Consider the following 22,671-nt stretch of genomic DNA (forward strand, 5'->3'; position numbering starts at 1 on the left):
TCTCAGCAAAATTTTTTCACTACGAATACATGCAAGATTTGCATCATTCCGTCTATTTTGAAATGTTTACCGCAAAAAAGGAAAATTCATGCACATTTATGCATGCACACATTTAGAGCGTGTATACACACGTTAAGAACGTGTGCCTACGCTCTCTAAATGTGTGCATGCATATATTTGCATGAAAAAGGAAAATTCATGCACATTTATTCATGCACATTCAGGAGCGTATACACGTTAAGCAAATATAATTATGCATGCACACATTTAGAAGAGCGTATGCACACGTTCTCAACGTGTGTATACGCTCTCTAAATGTGTGCATGCATCATATACGTAATTTTCCTTTTTCTGCGTCCTTTTTGTTCACGTCCCATTTATCTCTTATCAACGTCATCTGTCATGAACAACACATGGATCACAGTATAATTGGCGTGGAACTGAGCGCCACCCACGTTGGCTAGACCATGAGATGCATATGAACTTTACTTTATGGTTTCTTTCTTGTTCATTCAGTAATCACCTCTAAGGAAGAATACATGTAAATGATCATTGAGCTCCCATACTACTTTCATCGACAGTGATACTATTGTCTTCAGCGTCTCCTAGGCTAGGCCTAGGATATACGCGTTCTAGTCTGCTAAGCGGGAAAACCAAAACAAGTTATTCGTCCTGATCTGCTGGCCACGATGTAGTCGGATATTATATTCGGGCGCTGGGATTCTCCAGGACCGGCTTACATGGTCCTGGGATTTCCTAACGCTGAGCAACGACCAGTTTTTAACGAGACAAGGAACTATTTACATCATCCCTTCACTTTGGTGTATACTGTATATATACGCAATGCGTTCATCCGTTTCCCGGGATATTAGAAGACAGCATCTTGGAGGTAAGTTTGAAGCAGGACCCGTGTCACAGTGTGCCCTGTGCTGAGTTTGGGAACCGTTACAAAGGCTTATCCACACAGTTACGTCTAAGGCTATGAAGGATGGAATAGAGCCAGCTACTTGAGTGGGGAGGGAGATACAAGACTCGATATTAAGGAAAGAAAAGAGAAGTGAAAGAGCGGGATAAAGCCTCGTGTTATGTTGGTTACCTGTTAAGCCTTTCCATCAGTTGATTTGCATTCTGAGCAGATCACGCAGTGTTGACTAAACCACTGAATCTAAACTTTATCCAAACATTTTGTACTAATTCTTTGTGTGTGGAACCCATTGTGAATTACACCGTAAATGGAAAATGTGGCCTAATAGCTATAAATCACTCTGTGTAGAATGTGGTGTCTTAAAGCGTATTTATAGAGAAGGGGCAGAACTCTTTCAGAAAATATGAAATTAATTGAATCTGAAGATAGTAAGAAAAAAATTTTATTATTGGGGAGGGAATAACTGCAACATGAGTAGTATCGGCTGCGTACAGTATACCTTTCTATCCTGAACCATCAACTAAAGCTTATAAATAAAGTCCCGAACATTAACCTGGAGAACGCAGATAAGATCGGCTGGTTAAAAACACCATGCGACACTACTCTGTCTGTCGTAGATTTAAGAGCAACAGAAGGTGGTCATATGGAGAAAAAATTTAAGCTGTAAACGTTTTCAGAGATCGTTTTGGTATGACAGCAATTCTGTGACTGGTAAAAAAAAAAAAACTTGGGAAGATCCTCATTAAGTCTTTTAACCTACGAATTTTAACTTCTCGACAACTTTCTTCACTCCGCTAACCATCACATGAGCGCTGTATCTCGAGAACAACAAACTCGATATCTTAAAGGTGAACGAAAGGTCAAAGCCCGTTATCAAGGTGGGCCAAGCAAATGACCCTTAGATGGCAGGTAATGAGTAAGGTGGTAAAGAGCTAAGTGGTTTGGCAGGAGATAACACAACAGTTCCGGTAGCAGTAATTGGGTCGGCGACCTAATGATTTTATTGAGGTAAGAAAGCGTAAAGGTCAGTTACATTGACTGTTATGTAGAGGCAACCTGAATATCAAGCAGATCCCTTGAAAATCAATTTCACCTCACGAACAAGAAGGAATTACGCCGCTAGTCCGGGAAAACTTTGCTGATACGTACATACATAAATACTTACATACATACATACATGTATATACATATTTATATATATAATCAATTACATAAACAAACACGCACGCACACACTACCCATTAATATCATATATATATATATATATATATATATATATATATATATATATATATATATATATATATAAATTTCGACTCACGTCAGGATCAAACCCAGGTCTCTCAGGTGGAAAGCAGAGGCGTTATCACTGGGCCATACAAGTCTAAAAGAAGTTGGAACCTGAGAGCAACCCAAGTGATCTAACTGCTTGCATACAGCGAGTTTTCCCAACTTCCCGACTCAGCAATGACCCAATATTACAATTATCCCTTCTGAAATGAGATAGAAATATCAACACACAATCGTGTGGAACAGAAATAAATTTCTGACTCACGTCGGAAACCCAGGTCTCTCAGGTGGAAAGCAAGGCGTTATTCACTGGGCCATAAGTCTAAAGTTTGGAACCTGAGAGCACCAAATTTACCTGGGCAGCTAACTGCTTGCATACCAGCGATTTTCCCCAATCTCTAATGATAGACAACATTTCATTCGAATTATCCCCTTCTGAGTGAACTCATCGGGACAAAAAAGCAAGGCGTTATCCACTGGGCCATACAAGTCTAAAGAAGTTGGAACACAGAACAAAATTACCTGGCAAGCTAACTGCTTGCGCTGCCAGCGAGTTTTCCCCGACTACATGGCCAATAGACAACATTTCATTCGAACTTATCCTTCTGAGTGAATAAGATGAAAATCATCAAACAATCACGTTGACAGAAATAAATTTCACTTGAAAAAATTTATTTCTGTTCCACACGTGATTGTGTGTTGATGATTTCTTTATTCACTCGGAAGGGATAATTCGAATGAAATGTTGTCTATTGGGTCATTGCTGAGTCGGGAAGTTGGGAAACTCGCTGGTATGCAAGCAGGGTCCTGGTAGTTGCTCTCAGGTTCCAACTAAAGAGACTTGTATGGCCCAGTGGATACCGCCCTCACCAGTTACCTGGGTTCGATCCCGACGTGAGTCAGAAATTATGTTCCACACGTGATCGTTCTTGATGATTTATCTTATTCACTCGAAGTGAAAATTGAATGAAATCACTTTGAGTCGGGAAGTTGGGAAAACTCGCAGTATGCACTTTTTTAGACTTGTATGGCCCAGTGGATAACGCCCTTGTTTTTCAGAAATTTATTTTCGTTCCACAACGTGGATTAAAAGCTGATGATTTCTTCATCTTATTCACTCAGAAGGGGATACTCAGAATGTTATATATATATATATATATATATATATATATATATATATATATATATATATTGTTACAAAGTGATCAAATACATGGTTATTACACAAATAATAAGAATCAAAAAAGTTCTTAATTTTTAGCCAGACACTTAAACCACATAACAAAAAATATTAAGGCAGCATACTCAAAGGTACAGTGATCATAAAACTTGCTTATCACTTGAAAAAATCGATCTAACTTTATCAAGTTAGTGGGTGAGTAACAACTACTACATTATAAACAGACTATGGAAATGGCATCACTTCACTAAACACTATAACAGTTTCCCTGGTTCTATTTCACCTGATAAAGGAAAACTAGACAGATATCATCATTCATAATATCTCTAACACTAGTGGTCAAAATGAAACACTGTACTTCTTAAAACTTTAAACAGACAAATATTTAAGTTCAAAAGTTATAACAGAGTTCTAATCTCAAAAAGATTCACTATTACTTGATAAACAGTAAAGTCATTAACGCTTCTTAATCAAGATTAATTCACGAACTTTAATTATCAAGAAAGCAATTTAGTTAAAGTAAATTAAACCATTAACTCTCTCACTCTAAGTCTTAGATATAACCTGATTACTAAGCCCAACATAAGTGAGTTCACTTTAAAATATCACTGACTGCATAAGCACTCACTGAAATCTCAATAATAAAGTATACTAACAAAAATGCTATTAATCTAAAACTTTGGGTAAATATTGTGAAATTATAAACATTTCAACTTGTGTGAGTAATATGAAACACAAACACATAAGAATGAAATATGCAAAAATGGAAATATGCAGCAGCAATTTCACTAAGATTAAATATGATTAAAGATTATATTAATCTTTCAAAAGAGGAACTTCACTTTAAAAAAAAAAAGCTAAACTCACTTCTTTCTAAAACCCTCAAGGACAACACTCCAAGTCACAATTGTTGCACTTAGTAAAATGTAGTTAGTAGCAAAGGGCAAGGCATCTGAACTCACCTTATCAAAATAATTCTCTATCACAATAACAGTACAAAATATATCAAGTAAGAATCTTACCTTCTTCAACAGAAATGGTAAACACATTTCCCAATGCTTTGCACAATATAAACACCCTTAGATCATTCTTACAAAGTGTGTACACTTTGTGGGTGAATTTACAAAACTTATGTTTTGTGGAAGGAGGATAACCAACTTTATATGCCCTTGGGCACAATACTGAACCAGAGACAGGAGAGAGAGAGAGAGAGAGAGAGAGAGAGAGAGAGAGAGAGAGAACTGCTATCTTTGAATTCCCAAGGCAACTCCTAGCTCTCTCTGATTTCCCGCTTTGTAAGATGTATGGTGGGTCCTAAAGTGGTTTTAATTAGTCCCTGCAGTCTTTGAACGGATTTCTCCTTCCACTCTCAGTATACATGATACATAAAGTATACATACATTATACATACAGGTATACATGTGCAGTATACATACAGTATACAAAAGCTGAAAGAAAACATGCCAGGGCTCTTATCTGTATGATTGACATTATCCTGCTTTGGACTGGACACTTGTATACATAGAAAGTTATTTTGCGAGCAACTTGCGACCCACGGGAAAACCTCTTGTCATCGTGCCAACTTCATCTCTCTCACTTCCTTATCCTTTCTACTCAGATTACGGAAAACATAATAAGGCATAAAAAAAGATAATAACTATGGAACAGAAACACATGATAAACATAAAATAAAGCATTTGGCCGAGAACTGTCAAAGATGTCAAAGATAAGCAGCGTGGCCCTTGCCTTTTTGCCTTCACCCCAAACACTTGTGTCAATACAGGATGTGGTGATCTGATGATGGTTCAAAATATCTCTCTCTCTCTCTCTCTCTCTCTCTCTCTCTCCTGAATTTAAACTGTAACTTCCATGAACATGGTGTGTTATAAACATGAATGATTATACATTACAAAGTCAAATTTCAAAAACATATGAAATAGCTGAAAATTATATCAAAATACAGAACATAAGAGTTATCTGTAAATACAAAGACATCTCAAAACCATAGACATCAAATCAAACATACACATAATCTCATATTATATAATAATATAATATATATATATATATATATATATATATATATATATAATATATATATTCTGTATATATCTATGCATACTATGTATGTTGTATATATATACCACACACCTCTTTGGACAGACTGCTGACCTTCCAGTTTCTCAACAATTTTTTGGGGATGAGGTTGTTGGGCCTATGCCCCTCCTCCTATTCTAGATGCAACTAACCGCCATGTGCTTAATGTACTTCTTTGGCCAACAGAAACAAAACGGATTATCAAGAACAGGCGCAAGTCGCTTCCCCTTCGCGGGATTACAGCATAAGATGAGGTTAGACCCACCGAGTTACGTAAATACTGCAAGCGAAGACGCTATACAACGCAACATTACCATCCTAAAACAATTCACCTTGTATTTCACTAATTTATATTTATATTATTATCTATTAATCTATCTTTTTCTTTCTTAATAACTGATCTCTTCTTTTTGTATTTCCTATTATCTTCTGTAACTTATCTCAAATGAACTCCTTATTCTTTGAAAGCTTGAATTTAAATCAATGGCCTCTGAAGGCTTGTCCCATGTGAACAGGGGTTTATCTTCTGAGTAATAATAACAATCTACAAGCGTGAGCCCGTGTAAGAGGCGAGAAATTTACGGGAGGTTATCGCAGCTTTTGAATAATTATATTCTGAGAGGAAAATTAAAAAGTAGGTGGATCTGCTTAAACGCCGCAGGATTTTCATGTCTCATTGTACCATATTGTATCTCACACCGTCTTATTAGGTCTTATAATCACAGGATAGCTGGATCTTAAACCTTACATTATTATGGCCAATTTAGAATAACGGGGTCAACATAATTTTCAGATGAAGAGTGAAAAAGGCTTAGTAAAGCAAAAATATTATTTCTGTGCTTTCATGGCTACTTCTAATTAAAGGAGTACACAACGACTTTATATAACATAGTTAGTATAAAAAATTGTAATAAAAAACTATAGTGCATCACTCATACACTTCTTATTTAACGAGAAAGGATTATCCTCTCAATCTCTCTCTCTCTCTCTCTCTCTCTCTCTCTCTCTCACACACACACACACACACACACACACACACATATTTTCTATCAATTTATCTAAGGATATTTATCATCTTGAGCCACACAGTGACTCAGCTTCTAGAAAACTATGTCAGTAATGTTAGACTTCTTGCTTCGGTTTCTTTCTATTTTTTTTTTTTATTTCAAAGACCAAATCATGAAGTAGTAGGCGAGCAAACTTTTAAACAAGAGCTTGGAGGCAATCAGCGATAGAGGCAATCTTTCTCCAACTCCTTACAGTACCTGGCTCTTGTTGTTATCAAGGAGGCCCTTATCTATGGTGATTTATGTCCCTTGCCTATCCGAATCGGGGCCGAGCGGGCCGCTCTTAGCTCAACGAAAGGGGTTTGGGACGAAAATTTGCCAACGAACGTACCCGGATCCTTTTCGCCTCCTCCGGCTTTTTAATCATTTAATGGATCAAATACAACCAACACACCCACCCCATTTTTTCGGACTCAAACACCCCCTTCTATTATCGGCACGTAACCGTAAGTTTCACTGGTAATATGGGAGTTTGTGTACCTGTCGTAACATTGATAGGAAATGATGCAAAGAACGTTAAGGTGAGATACTTTTTCTCTGTGCTGTTAAAGATTTCTTCAATTTAGTAAAGCTCATATAAGTTTGCTCTCTCTCTACTCTCTCTCTCCTCTCCTCTCTCTCTCTCTATATATATATATATATATATATATATATATATATATATATATATATATATATACACTGTATATATATTACATATATATACATATATATACAGTATATATATATATATATATATATATATATATATATAAATCTACTATGAAAATATAGCAGAGCTACGAAAAGCAGAGCCACATACCTTGGAATAGAGATCAGCATTTTATCTTAAGTACCACATAACCAAGTAAGTAGGCTTTTGATGCTATCACTGTTTAGGTAAGAGAGCCTTTGAGCATGCATAGCTATAAAACCAAATATTATGACCACTCCTATTACAGACTCCTTTCAAAAGCCTCTATCGTGATGTGAGCAGAGTAACAAGGCCTCTCTAACCACTGTAATTAAAGAACCTTACTTTCTCTTTCATTTACAATTAGATGCATAACACAGGCTTTTGTAATTGGTTATGTGTTGATACGAATTACACGAGAGGAGAAACTTATGCCATATCATTCTAACCACAGCAATTACAATTCTTCTCTTTGTTTTTTGGAATCAGATTCGAAGCAAAATAGCTTCGAGTCAATAGTATGTGAGGTCATTTGCTGTTGATGACAGTTAGTTCAGCCAAGCCAGCGTGCTCGACCTAATATCAAGAGCGTTTATAGAGAGAGAGAGAGAGAGAGAGAGAGAGAGAGAGAGAGAGAGAGTTAGTTCATGGACCGTCAACTTACATACTTGGGTACTTACCAGCAACAGCAGCAGATGTCTTTCCAACTGGTTTCCGTCCTGAGTCATGGTAAAAATGAAGTCTTCGCCCTCGTTCCTGACAAAAAAACGTTGCGATCAGTCAGACGAATTAACAAATAAAAGAATAAGACAAAACACTAGAAAAGCCTGTCTCATATACTAACAGTCCTTATTCTTAAAACTTGACTATCAGTGCATAAGTAAATTATATGGCTAAGCTATTATTTTCGTTTTTAAGGTCTGCAATTTTCCGAAAAGGATCTTTCATTTCCCATTTATAAATCTGATTTCACCTGCATAGTCCAGTGTGTGTGTGTGTGTGTTTGTGTTTTATACATGATGAGTATGAGTGTGTGACAGTATCGGTATTTCCTCATAGGAGAAGCACCTCAACTATATGCTGTAATTACTTTCATTTTGATGATCGAAAAAATAACTGAGGAATGGCTGAACATAAAGCAGTAAATAGCAAGATTAATGGCCGTAAGAACTTCTCGTAATTTATTCCGAAACTTTATACAAGAACTGCATCATAATATGTAATTTTCCTTCAACTCATGTATGAGTTAGTCTACAATAAATAAAAAAATATCCCAAAGATTCTTACAATTTATGGTATTTCGGGGAAGCTGGGTTGATCTCCACTCCTTTCAAGCAAGTTCTCAATGTTTGGGATTCCTGCTTACTATCTGTATCCGACAGGTTATCAAAAGTCACACATTAGTGCTTAATAAGAATAATAATAATAACAAGAGTATTCATTGATAAAATAATAAGCAACCTCCGGATGCGTATGAAGACTCTTTTTATGATACCGGAAACGTCTTTCACTGAAATATTTTTTTTAGTGACATGGAACGCGGAATCTTATTCTCCACAACTTAGAACTCTGTCATGAAGAGGCCCGATCTTGTCTGTTTTATATGATTTCCGTTTAGTCTGGACAGCGAGTTATTGTTGTAAGAAGGACGACAGATTCTTACCGTTTGTCAACGAGATAGGAATTTACTGTTCATCTAACAATAACTTATTTTATTATTATTATTATTATTATTATTATTAGTTATTATTATTATTATTATTATAATTATTATATATATATATATATATATATATTATGCATATCTATTTACACATATATAGATGTATGTACATATATACATACATACATAGATAATATAAATATATATGTGTGTGTGCATGTAGCCTTAATGGCCTCATGACTCCTTGATTTCCTCACGGTTTTTAGATACGCTGATCACCACAAGTATTAAATTCTCCTGGAAAATTAAATACAGAAGCCCCTTCCTTCCATCAACAGAAGGGAAAGAAACACCACCCATGGCATTTTCATTTGTTTCCCATCTGGGCCCGTTTGTAGCCACAAGCATATGTGATGAAATCGAGAAGCCAAGTATTTGTTAAACAGAAAGCAAACTGTTTAAAAAATATATGTTCTAATCTTAAGGAGTACCATCTGGTAATTTTTTTAAATCTTTGATTCTTAAACAATGAGAGAGAGAGAGAGAGAGAGAGAGAGAGAGAGAGAGAGAGAGAGAGAGAGAGAGAGAGATGACCACCTGGAAATGCGCCAAAATTACACACCGTTCCAGTAAGAATGATATGAATGGTCTCATTAACCGAAAGAGCAGCATTTTTTTGAGTGTGTAGCATCTGCTCTCCCATCTCTTGAAGCCGACTTGGAAGCAATATTCATAATTTTTCTAAATGGAAGAGTCTATAAGAATGTTTAAATTTAGTAGCTGTAATGATTTAATGCACTCTTATGCACACACAGAGACAAAAAAACACACATATATATTTTTATATATATGTGTATATATATATATATATAGTATATATATATATATATATATACATATATATATATATATATATATATATATATATATATATATATATATAAATATATATATATATATTTATAAGTTGTTAAAATACAATTATGAAAAATTACAAAATCTTATAGCTTTCGTCCAAAGAAGATAGACGAAAGCTATAGGTTTTTGTGATTATTCACAAATATATTTCACCATCGTATGCAGGTGTATCACTGTGGATCCTTCAGCTTCTTTGATGCATGATGTGACTCTGACTGAATTTCACATTATATATATAAATAGTATACATACATATATATATATATATTATATATATAATTATATATGTGTATATTATATATATACATACAAAATTATATATATCTATATATATATAAAAGACTTTTAACCCATTCATGGCTACGACCCTCCTTGCATGACCATTAACATTTTTCTTTTTTTGTTGAATAAAGATAAAATTACATTGCTGGTAACCAGGATGTCTTTTTGTAGACTGCCCCTTGACCACCATCTCCATTTCTTTCCATGTCCTATGCCTTTCATTTTCCAATAAAAAAAATTTTTCTCTGAGCTTCAGGAATGAAATGCAAGAGCTTTCAGTGACTGTTAGAATTTATATTTTGACTTTCAGGTCAAAATTAAGTTCACAATTTCTATCTACTCACATTAGCGGTAAAAACATACACTTATTAAATGTCTCTCCTGCTTATTTGAGTTAAAAGTCATTTCTGCTTGTTAATAGGAGATGCTCATCGATATGGATAGAGGTATCCGCACTAGAATTCTGATGAAGTAAATTTACGCGCGAACAAGAGCGCTGACAGGTTTCAAGTCTCGTCGCAATATTTCCTTCAAGCCAGAGTACTCCTCTTATATTCAATGCCTCTTCTCTCTCTCTCTCTCTCTCTCTCCTCTCTCTCTCTCTCTCTCTCATATAATTCCTCTTTGGACCGGTCGATATCGTTCTCGGCGCACTTTGCTGGGCCCGCGTTCGATTCTCCGACCGCCAATGAAGAATTAGAAGAATTTATTTCTGGTGATAGAAATTCATTTCTCGCTATAATGTGGTTCGGATTCCACAATAAGCTGTAGGTCCCGTTGCTAGTAACCAAGTGGTTCTTGGTCACGTAAATAAGTCTAACCTTCGGCCAGCTCCTAGGAGAGCTGTTAATCAGCTCAGTGGTCTAATTAAACTAAAGTATACTTAATTTTCTCTCTCTCTCTCCCTTCAACTTTTATTTTTCTCTTTTCATCTCTTTTTGCTATATAAAAATCCCTTTTTTTTATTTTGTTATGTAAAAATCACTCAAACCTTTAATGTTTGCATTTCTTCATTTCTCAATAAAAAGTCGATTATATTCTTCTCTACGCTTCTCTTGTGCTTCAGTAACAAAAACAGATTCTCTCTCTCTCTCTCTCTCTCTCTCTTTCTCTTATGACGAAGTCCAGAAATCCGGCATAACAGGGTGTGGGAATCTTCTTTCATCCATGAAAGACAAAGATTCCGCTGTTATTAGCAATCTTTTTGGAAACGATGGATCAAGGAATCTGGAGAGAAAGTAAACCAGACTTTCTCATTTCGAGGTTAACTTTAACCTTTTTCGACACATGAAAAATACATTTCGTCGACCGAAAAAGGAGAGACGAATTCATTAACAAAGGCCCTTTTTGAAATACTAATCAACAGTAACAACAATCATAATCATAAAATGAATAAAATTAGGTATACTTTATTATTATTATTATTATTATTCATACTGTGTCAACATAAGAAAAAAAGTGAAAAATCTATTTAGCCTTCACCTTTGATAAACAAGCTTCTACAAAATGAATTGGACACACATAATATATATATATATATATATATGAGCATATATATATATATATATATATATATATATATATATATATATATATTATATATATATATATACGAGCAAGGTGGGGACGGGGAACCTCTAGACTTCCAAAGTCGGTCGCATGGAGAGAGTCGCAGCAGTTTCAGTCTAACTGCCGGACGCACGCACAGGGAAAGCAGGTGGGTGTGGTAGGCTTCAATTAGATAGTCCCGTGCCAATAAATTCTAGTCATTTCCTGCAACTTATGTCGCCGGCGCAACCTTTGCTCTCAATAGGCTTGAATACAACTGCATTTTGCTTGCGTCTCGAAGGCGAAGGTAAACTTTGCGGAAGCCCCTCGAATTTTGACTGAAGACGTGATATTTATATATCATGACCGTTTCTTCATTTATTTATAAATTCACTAATTTACCAACTTAAGCAATGCTTAAAATCAATGAACAAAAGATATATATATATATATATATATATATATATATATATATATATTTATATATATATATATATATGTGTATATTTATAATATGTATATAAGGTGTATATATATGCATATGTATATATACAGAGAGAGAGAGAGAGAGAGAGAGAGAGAGAGAGAGAGAGAGAGAGAGAGAGAGAGATTTAAGGGTTCATCGTGAATTAATTGATGATACAACACAAGAGTAGGATGTTTAAACATGGAAAAATACAACGAAATATACAGGAAACCGGACATGCAACCGTTCGAAGCTGTAACAATAATGATTCTACGTGTCGGCAATTTCAACGGTCAAGGAAATCATCATAAGTTTGGTATCTTCATGAGTATTAACCTGGCAACGTAGGCGTAATGCGGAGCAGTTCCTGTCATTCGAGAGCTGACGATTCTGCCTTTCAAAAGTCTAAATTATATTCATCTCATCTTCTTCTGTGGCACATGATGAATCTAGGTCTTACTTTTGAGTCGTAAGTACACGTTTCAGTGGAGCTTGTGAAGACGGTGGGCAAGATAGGAGATTGGGGTTTTTGCAACAATTTTCCTTTTATTTCTCTGATCTAGTCCCACCTTGTGACGGAGTGATTCAACCATTAGCGTCCTTTTTTCCTTTTTCTTTTAGCAACTTGATCATTTATTTCCTGTTAATATTACCTCATTCTAAGGCTTTTTTAAATTTTTTTTTTCACTTCTCTTTCCAACTTGCCTTATTTTCATCCCATTTCCTACTCTTTCTCAACACGTTGTCTTTGTAATTGCCGACGTGTAGAGGTGATATTGCAGCAAAACGTTTCGCAGGAGTCCTCTAACAAAGATAAATACCCTCCATTTCTTACTCCTAATCACTCCTAAAACACATATACATCCAAATAAAAGGCCGGGAACGATAGCAACTGCCCTATTTCACAAGATCACTTGAATTTATTATGCGGTCATCTTTTCTTGAAATCGTCTATCACCTGTGCTTCGTCTCTATGCTGTAACAGAAGCAGATCAGAAAGGAAATCCACAGACACAAAAACCTAAAGCTATGGAGGCAGTATACGTGAGATGACTCGTCATACGCCAGTAGCTAACTCCGGCGATTTTATAAAGGTCCCGTAATCACAAAACTTCTACATGGTTTAAGGAGTAATTGGCTCTTACAATGAAGAGAGTATAAAAGATTTTGACCTAATCGGGGCCTTCTATAAGTTTCTAGTTCTCGAATTTGGTTAAATTGTGGAAAGACACCGTTGCTTTAATGAATTAATACATCAAGAGAAGAAATGTCAAAACTTGACCGACAGATTCAAGGATAGGGCATTTTCCTGAGCGACAAATCTTTCCGTTTTCACAGGCCACTCATTAGTAACCTCAACTGTAATATTCTGGCAAAAGTTTTTTTTTTTTTGCCCCAGTTTTTGTTATTTCAAGAACCTTCTCGTTTTAGGGTTGCTTCCGTTGTACAAAATCGATAATCGCTCGTGGCCTGATAAAATATCATACTTGTACTCTCTATACAAGGTGGAATTTCCAATATCATTAGATATTATACTTGAAGATGGCAGAGTATTAGTCCCGTGTGTGAACCTTAAAATACAGTAGATTTTTTGTGCAATTAAATCCACATATAGAATGATAATACTATGTGCCTTTGAGGATTCTGGATCATCTTCAGATAATCAAAGCATCCTGACCTATTCCCATTTAGATTTGTAATTGTAATTCGAGTATTTCTCTTTTGCTTTGAGATGATGATAATGATTATTTCCATTTCAGTTACGATGATATAACTTATCATTTATAAAGATTATGTGTAACTTAACTTAAGTTATTATTGGCTATTATCGTACTGAAGTACGAACTATAGTAGTTCGGTTGCCTTCAACTGATCTGATAAGTTTTCACGAAGTTGAGAGTCGTTCTCTTATATCTTTAAAAAGGTAATATCAGAGACAGCAAATATTTAATAACGGCCTAGGGTCGAGTTATATCTCCTTTATCAAAATACATAATTGCCTAATCTACGTCATACATAATAATTATCACACTGTGATATTCGCCGTAGTGATTCCCTTGTCGTTATCTACATTATATACAGACGGTTGGATTGCGTTGGTGATCAAACCATTAGATTTAATTTTGAGTTCCTTACAGATAACAGTTCCTTACTGAATCATGAATTATCATGAATACACACAGAGACACACACATTATATATATACATATAAATATATATGCATATATATATATTATATATATATATATATATATATATATATATATATATATATATATATATATATATATATATATATATAAACTGCAAATTTTCCATTACAGGAAGAGTATCTAATAGTATTATTTTCCGGTTTTCAGTAAATATTTCGAAATGAGTTTGCCAGCCACATTCCCTTCTACCCATCACAGCAGACTAACTATCAGATATCCAATGCATTGCTTAGATCACCAAAGGCACCACGGATTTTCTATAAAACTGGCCTAAATCGAGATCGAACTAAGGAATCTCGCTAGTGAGTGTGTGCGCGAGTATGCAGTTGGGCCTGTTCGAGCGATTAGTATTTATATAAAAATAAATAACTAGTTATGTTTCATTTCTGTTTCTATGGCTTTTTATAAAAAATTTAACCAACTATACAAGAGCTTTTTACACAGTGAGACGGGAGGAAATTCTACCAGAGGACGACAATGTTCACCGTTATCCAAGAGATTTAAATGAGACTTTGGTGTTCGGGCTTTGTCATCACACACTTCAAGCCTCAAGCCTCAAGCAAGCTGCTGAAAAAAGATAGAAGAGAGGCATTGAAAATTGTTAATGCGGTTCATGAGGGAGAAAAAAAAGAGTAAAATATGCGCCGAAGTTTCTTCGGCGCAATCGAGTTTTCTCTACAGCCGCTACAGCGTATAATCAAGGCCACCGATAATAGATCTATCTTTCGGCGGTCTCGGTATAATGCTGTATGAGCGACGGCCCATGGTGCTTTAACCATGGCCCGGTGGTGGCCTATCTTATATCGTTGCCGGAAGCACGATTATGGGTAACTTTAACCTTAAATAAAATAAAAACTACTGAGGCTAGGTCGCTGCAATTTGGTATGTTTGATGACTGGAGCGTGGATGATCAACATACCAATTTGCAGCCCTCTAGCCTTAGTAGTTTTTAAGATCTGAGGGAGGACAAAAAGTGCGGACGGACAGACAAACCCGGCACAATAGTTTTCTTTTACAGAAAACTAAAAGAGAATTTATGATTGCTGCAAATTGTACTGAAATGAGAGAGAGAGAGAGAGAGAGAGAGAGAGAGAGAGAGAGAGAGAGAGAGAGAGAGAAGACTCGGTTGAAATTTTACAAAATGAAGAGGAAAAGGAATAAAGGGGAAATGGAAAAAAATGAAAATGAGAGACCCCACTTGTCCTGCTTTCTCTCAAAGTATTAGTTCCGTCGCCAAAAATGGTCACGTTGAAAACTGAATTCTCACTGACGAAGTTGTCACCCGAAGATTATATATTCTAAATAATTAAACTCCATCCACCTGTGAGTGAATTTGGAAATCTGATTCAATCTTCGTCTTATGCTTCATACCCAATGACTAACTTATTATTTTCTTCCTAAAACAGAAGAAATCCAGTAACTTAGTTGAAGAAATGCAGCATGACAAAACAATCCATGTCTACATGTGGTGTCAGTCACCTCACCAATGAGACGCCTAAGAGCCTGTCCCATTAGGTAGGGGACGTTTTAGGCACGTTTTGAAAAAGCCTCTGTCGGCCTAAGCAGTGAGTTATGTACCTGGGAATAAGTTAACTTCGGTGGATCACAGCCATGCTGAAACACACACACACATATATGTATATATATAGATTTATATTCGACGGATACTTGACGATGAGGACTGTTAGTTCTGGAAAGCTAGTAACTTTTATTGAATAAATATTCTGTTAGTAAATATATATATATATATATATATATATATATATATATATATATATATATAAATATATATATATAAATATATATATATATATATAGATATATATATATATATATATATATATATATATATATATATATATATTTAGTACAACCTGTGCGTGAATGTCTGAGCTCGCTCCCAAGCGTGATGTGTACACACGCGTGCGAGCAATTGTATGTTTCCAAAATGAGAAAACATTTGGAAGGAAGTTATAAAAGTTTTGTAATTATGAGGCGCATGAACGTGTGGTCATGCCTTTAACCGCCGTTCATCATTTTACTTAATGTGAAGGTTAATGCCCAATATTGACTCTCATGGAAAAAAACCATTTCGAACAAAGTAAACATATAAAATTTAAAAAAGTGCAGTTGTACTACTCAATCTTCTATTTTTTAATTTAACTTGCCCCAAATGTTAAAATACTGTAGTAATACTGCTGTAAGGATAGAAAATGATCTTGTTGTAAGGATAGAAAATTATCTTACTTTTTTTACAAGAAAGTTAGGGGTTGTTTTCCGGATTCTTTCAGAGTATCTCGCCTCACAAATCAGTTTCTATAATGAACTCAGTCCATTTATTGCATACAGTTCAAGTGATGTCGTAGTATTCTACTACGGCCTGCATACTAAATGAAGAGATGTATTTTCAGGAATATGTAGCATCGCCAAGATTACTGATTTTGTGTGTGTATATATATATATATATATATATATATATATACATATATATATATATATATATATATATATATATATATATATACACATACATACACAAATATATATGTATATGTATATATACATATCATATACATATTTACATATATATACATATCTATATGTATATAAATAATAAATATATATTTATATAAATATATATACTCATTGGTGTACTCACACCGTCAAAAATAACGATAGAATAAGAGAGGGTAGTGACGCTACGCTTTATTTAAGTGACGTTCCCTAGCTCGGAACACTACATAACGTCACTCATTTTGTGCACTTAAATGGGGCTGGACAGCGGCAAGTCTACATGTGGGTTCATTACTGCAGACGTTCGTTCTTACAATTAGAATATGTAGCGATGAATATTATCTTCATTAATAACACACACACGCGCACACATATATACATATGTGTATATATATAATATAATACGTAAATATATAATATATGTGTATCTCATAAAATAAGGCTTCACTGCAATAATAAAACAGTATAATTTTTTAATTTCATAATAATCTCTATACTCTAAGTTGCAAAGATTCCAATAAAAAAATAGTAAATGTTCAAGTGGAAACCATCAAGTGATTATGCAGAGGATATGACATAATCAAACCATGCAATTGCAGTACCATTTGCATCACTTTAAATAGCTAATGAACTTTGAAAGGTAATACAAAGTTCTACAAGAAAATGCTCATGGTCAACGACCTCAAATTCATGCATATAAAAAAAAATAGTCTGCAAAGGATGTGAAAGTCTGGAATGGCCTCAAATGAAACGGGCAGGACTGTTCCCCCTTTCCCAATTCCTTTGCGCTTCTTTTTTTTTATTTTGTTTTTCATGTCTTTCCTTCGTATTTTTGGAAAATACTGCGAGACAAAAAACAACCATTCAATTAAGTTAACAAGACAGCGCGGTGCCTAATCGTTGTTAATTACAAGGTCCGGCGGCAGAAGACAAATGAGTCGAAAAATCAGGTGAAATGTTCTCACTAAACAAGGTGAAATCCTTCAGAGTACAATTATCTTTTCATAACAATTTTTTTTGTATTTATTCCTTTTTTTTTACACGACTAATCCTTTTCTGAAAAGCTTCTTTTTAGTTTTTGGACATTTACTATTTTTTTCTGAAAAGAAAACTATTGAGCCGGCTTTGTCTGTCCGTCCGCACTTTTTCTGTCCGCCCTCAGATCTTAAAAACTACTGAGGCTAGAGGGCTGCAAATTGGTATGTTGATAAGTCACTTTCCAATCATCAAACATACAAAATTTCAGCCCTCTAACCTCAGTAGTTTATTTCATTTAAGGTAAAAGTTAGCCATAATCGTGCGTCTGGCAACGATATAGGCCAGGCCACCACCGGGCCGTGGTTAAAGTTTCGTGGGCCGCGGCTCATACAGCATTATACCGAGACCACCGAAAGATAGATCTATTTTCGGTGGCCTTGATTATACAATGTACAGAAAACTCGACTGCGCCGAAGAAACTTCGGTGCAATTTGTACTTATCATTTTTTCTAATTCCACTTGATCAACCCTTTTCATCAGAAGCAGAATGTATACTGATCATGAAAAGCCTTTCTTTTTTAATCTATTTTACTCTCATTAGGTCAATCCTTTTCAACCATCCAAAATTGTATAGTGACCATGAAAAGCGTTTCTAATCTATTTACTCCTGCTTGATCAAACCAGTTCACTCAAACTTATAAAGTGATAAATTAACTGCCAAAACAAAACTGACAGAAATTAGAAATCAGTTTCGTAGGGTTCGATAAAGTTCTCATTTTACCTCCCTCTTCCCCTTCCCCTCCCCATCCCGCTACCCGCTTTCCTCGACGGTAACAGCGCAAGCCCCACTCAAGGGAACCAGACTGCTCCGCCCCGAAAGTAGTAAGTTGTGACACACTTTGCATTTTTCTTTATTCTCGGGTAACACTCATGCGCGCGAGTAACTGGAATATCTGGTAAGCGTAATTGGACGCCTTTTCTTTTCGATGTCGGTCACTCTATCCGCGGTCTCATTTCTTATTTTTGTTATTTATTTATTTTTTATTTTTATTTCTTGTAACTGAACACTTTTTGCAACTTGCGGTGTCTATCACCTAAGGCTCCATCGTCATGGACATCAAGACGCTCTTCATTTCCTCTTTGCCCTTTCGAATGGTTGCTTTGAGGAAGATTGGGAATCCCCCAAAGATGCAAATATTCTCCCCGAGGCGCCTTCCCCTCCTCCCTAGCCCAACCCTCTCTCATCTCTCTCTCTCTCTCTCTCTCTCTGTTCATTACTGTGGAATGCCTCGTCCAGTTTCCCAAGCATGTCGAGAGCATTCACAACTCTGTAACTGAGGCTATCTTTGGTTGCAAATCCTTGTCCGAACTTTTCGAAGTTAGCCGTGAATAAATATCGTTCACATATTTCAGCGTTGGTAAACTTTTGTAATTTTTGCATAAAACATCTTCAGAAATTTTTGGAACATTCAAAATGTTTCATGTTCGGAAGAGTCTGATTTGGTGAAATATGAAAACGGAATGTTAGACACTGAATTCTGTGCCTAATAAAATTTCGTATAAGTCAGTCGCTTGCCGAGTTTAGTTTGAACCCCGAAACATACGAGTTCTAAAGCTCTAATGAGGTCACTAAAGGATGTGTAAGTTACGGCGCTTCAATAGTGAGTTTCAGGATCTTGTTCGATATAAGAAAGAAAATGGCGTCGCTTCATCTCGAGCTTCCTTGTCTGACATTGTCTGCCAGACGTAAAACTTTCTAATGGATTTTACGATCAAAGAATTCTTCATAAGCTTGCACTTATTCCTGCCACAGTACACTCAGCTATTATTTTACATAAACAAGCATCCAGAATCATGTAGACACGTATAACACACCCAAGCATTCATATTTTGATTGCGAGATGTTCCATTTGTAGATTTCAAATCGATTACGAGATGTAAACCTTGAAAGAACAATAAATAAAACTGCGAATATGGAGTCAAGAGCCTGGTAGTATCTGAATGTCTCATGTGCGTTTCCAAAAATAATTCTGCTGAAGACAAAAGAAAGTTGTAACAACAAACCCAGATCTGACCACTGACCAATCTAAATAAAGTAGGTGATGTGTGAGGTAAGTATGAGAGATGAAAACTGATCTCCTTCATCGGCTGACTTGCTGGAACTTATAGGTACCTTTCCCCAAGAGTGACCGTAAAAGCAATTACCATAATTATCTTTATCAAAAATAATTTCAAATGATATCTTTTGGTATCCTGCGCTGGTTATACGTGATTCCTGTATCAAACACCCACTGGATCTAAACAGGTTGAATTCCGGGAAGGAGTTTTGAAGAGAAAAGCTGCAATGTTTCTGTTGCTCATAATTATTTAATTCTTACTGCTTACTTTTCAGCTTCAGTTTAGTTGTAACAAAAGAATCATTGTCAGAGACAGCAGTAGATCTGATTTCCTTATCTCTTCATAATAAAAGGTGAATTCTGGTATGAGTGACAAGTCGTTTTCATTATAATTGTTGTTATTACCATAAATTCTTAGAAAGTTGCAAAATACTTTGGAGGAGCAAGAGATATATACACTGACTGGTTTAGGCTCTCGTATTCGATGATTAAGCAAGTCACTCTCTCTCTCTCTCTCTCTCTCTCAGCACTTCAAATAAACAGTCTAGCTTTCTCTTTGTCCTTCTTTGAAGGGAAAAACTCAAATTTCATTTTTTTTCTCTCTCTCTCTCTCAAGCTCAAATTTGTTTCTCTCTCTCTCTCTCTCTCTCTCTCTCTCTCTCTCTCTCTCTCTCTCTCTCTCTCTCTCTCTCAAGCTCAAAGTTGTCTCTCCTCTCTCTCTCTCTCTCTCTCTCTCCTTCACAGAACAACTTCAGTTAAAAAAAATGTAACCCAACGGCTTTCTGTATCGTCTATTTTTTTTTTCCTTAAAAAAAGAAAAGGAGAGAAAACCAATAAATCCACTTTCCTCTCAGCCCGTGACAGTGGAACTAAACCTAATCTAATTTCCAGGTTGTAAACGCCATCGTGAAAGTCTTTCAACAACTGGCTCCAGGCGTGGCCGATCTACGCGCTAGATCAGAAGCATAATTTATATTCCATATAAAAAAGTTTGAATTCCTTGTTTCTTTCCATTTTATTTTGGTCTACTTTCCATTTTGTCGAATGGTCAGCTAACACAACGACACATGCTTCTCCTCTCTCTCTCTCTCTCTCTCTCTCTCTCTCTCTCTCTCTCTGTGTTCATAATGTCAGGTCCTCTATTACAGCATCTATCACCTTCTCTTCGGACTAAGTGAACTAAAATGAGTCAACATAGCGAGAAACTTGTCAGAAGAATTATTTACTGTTCTATGTTACTCAGCCAATAACTTACTTTTTGCAGCATGGCTAATCTATGGGGAAATCACACAGATCGCAAATTTTAGGAGATATGCTGGAATAGGATGCGAGAGTAGAGAAAGGAACAAGTAAAATGAGTCCAGAAGAAATTAACCGGACTGAATGGCCTATTCCGCCCTCAGATATGTCCGCCAGATTAGGTAAGCCAAATGCTGATAACCCATTAATTTTACTGCTTATCTCCTGACACCCTGTACCGCCTGCAAATAACGTTAGCAACTTTTGTTATGCATTCAGATTACTCCAACAGGTTATCGCTATGAAAATGATTCATGTCTTATCAAGAAATTAGTGACATTGCTGAACAGTTCTTTTCATAAACTAATTGAAACTGTCTTCAAAACGTTTTCATCCCCAAGGTGTTCTGGGTTCTCTCTCCGGTTATCTCCGTCTATAACTGTCTCCATGTCTGTCTGTCTGTCTGCAAAAGCCTTACAAGGGAGATAATGGTGACGAATACATTCCAGCCATATATTCCATAAACCCCCGCTTATGTTCGTCACTCAACCATGACCAGGTACTATTTCAAGTCTCCGCCTGAGCAATTATGCAATTAGCGGTATTAAGACTCGTAAAACGTCTAAATAAAATTTTAAGAAAAGGGAGCCTTTTTCTCACTTCCATTTTATGATGTTAATTTTGGTTAGGGTCCTGCATCTAACATTTTTTTTTACGTTACATTACCTTTCGAAATATCAGTTATAATTCCCAAGCGTAATTTTAATTAATAACTGCTTTTGCGTCGGCTAGGATTCGAACCTGGACAATGCCTTCGACCGCCCTGCTATCGTAGAAGCAGTTATCAATTATGAATCCCTTTGGATGGCTTAATACTTGTGGGATATATATATATATATATATATATATATATATATATATATATATATATATATATATATATATATGTATGTATGTATGTATGTATGTATGTATGTATTTGTTCGTCCCATTATTTTAACACCACCAGCAAAAATAACCTTAACTAAAGCTATCTTTCATGCAAGGGCCGCCAGTAGGAGTAGATTTATATATCTTTAACCGACTCAGACCTGATTAAGAGTACAAACAGATTAAAAAGATTCGCTTCCCAAACCAAAGACGCTTACAGGAGTTATCGGAAACAAAAGCAGGTAGAGATATCCAAAGCCTTCTCAACTAGGATCAAGGGTGTATCAAAATGCAAAATAATGAAGGTTTCAGAGGTCGAGGGAAACGCACGCAGGAAGCAAATTTCGAAGCTCCTTTGGGACACTAAGAAACTGATAACAGAGTTTTTGAAATTACGTCTGATCAGCTATTGGACAGGTTACCGTTCAAGAACGGTGAAGAAAGGTGATCATTTGTGGGAGCAAGGCCATTGAGAGAGCAACCTTAGACCAAAATCGTAACAAAATAAGCGAAGACGTAACATCTTTTCTGCCTGTTCAGTCCCCCAACCCCTCCCCACCAGGGAACATGG

General features: G+C 35.8%; 1 protein-coding gene across 2 annotated transcripts in view; it reads right to left on the reverse strand.

Moving 5' to 3' along the window:
* The window catches only part of LOC136847642 (uncharacterized), a 298,736-nt gene that overhangs the window by 90,398 nt on the left and 185,667 nt on the right, over window positions 1–22,671 (reverse strand). For both annotated transcript variants that reach the window (XM_067119383.1, XM_067119374.1), the window contains one exon: window positions 7,913–7,988. In XM_067119383.1, coding sequence (XP_066975484.1) covers window positions 7,913–7,960 — 48 coding nt within the window. In that variant the 5' untranslated portion in view covers window positions 7,961–7,988. The remainder of the gene's footprint in view (window positions 1–7,912; window positions 7,989–22,671) is intronic.

This window comes from Macrobrachium rosenbergii, chromosome 2 (assembly GCF_040412425.1).
Source record: "Macrobrachium rosenbergii isolate ZJJX-2024 chromosome 2, ASM4041242v1, whole genome shotgun sequence".
Lineage (NCBI taxonomy): Eukaryota > Metazoa > Arthropoda > Malacostraca > Decapoda > Palaemonidae > Macrobrachium > Macrobrachium rosenbergii.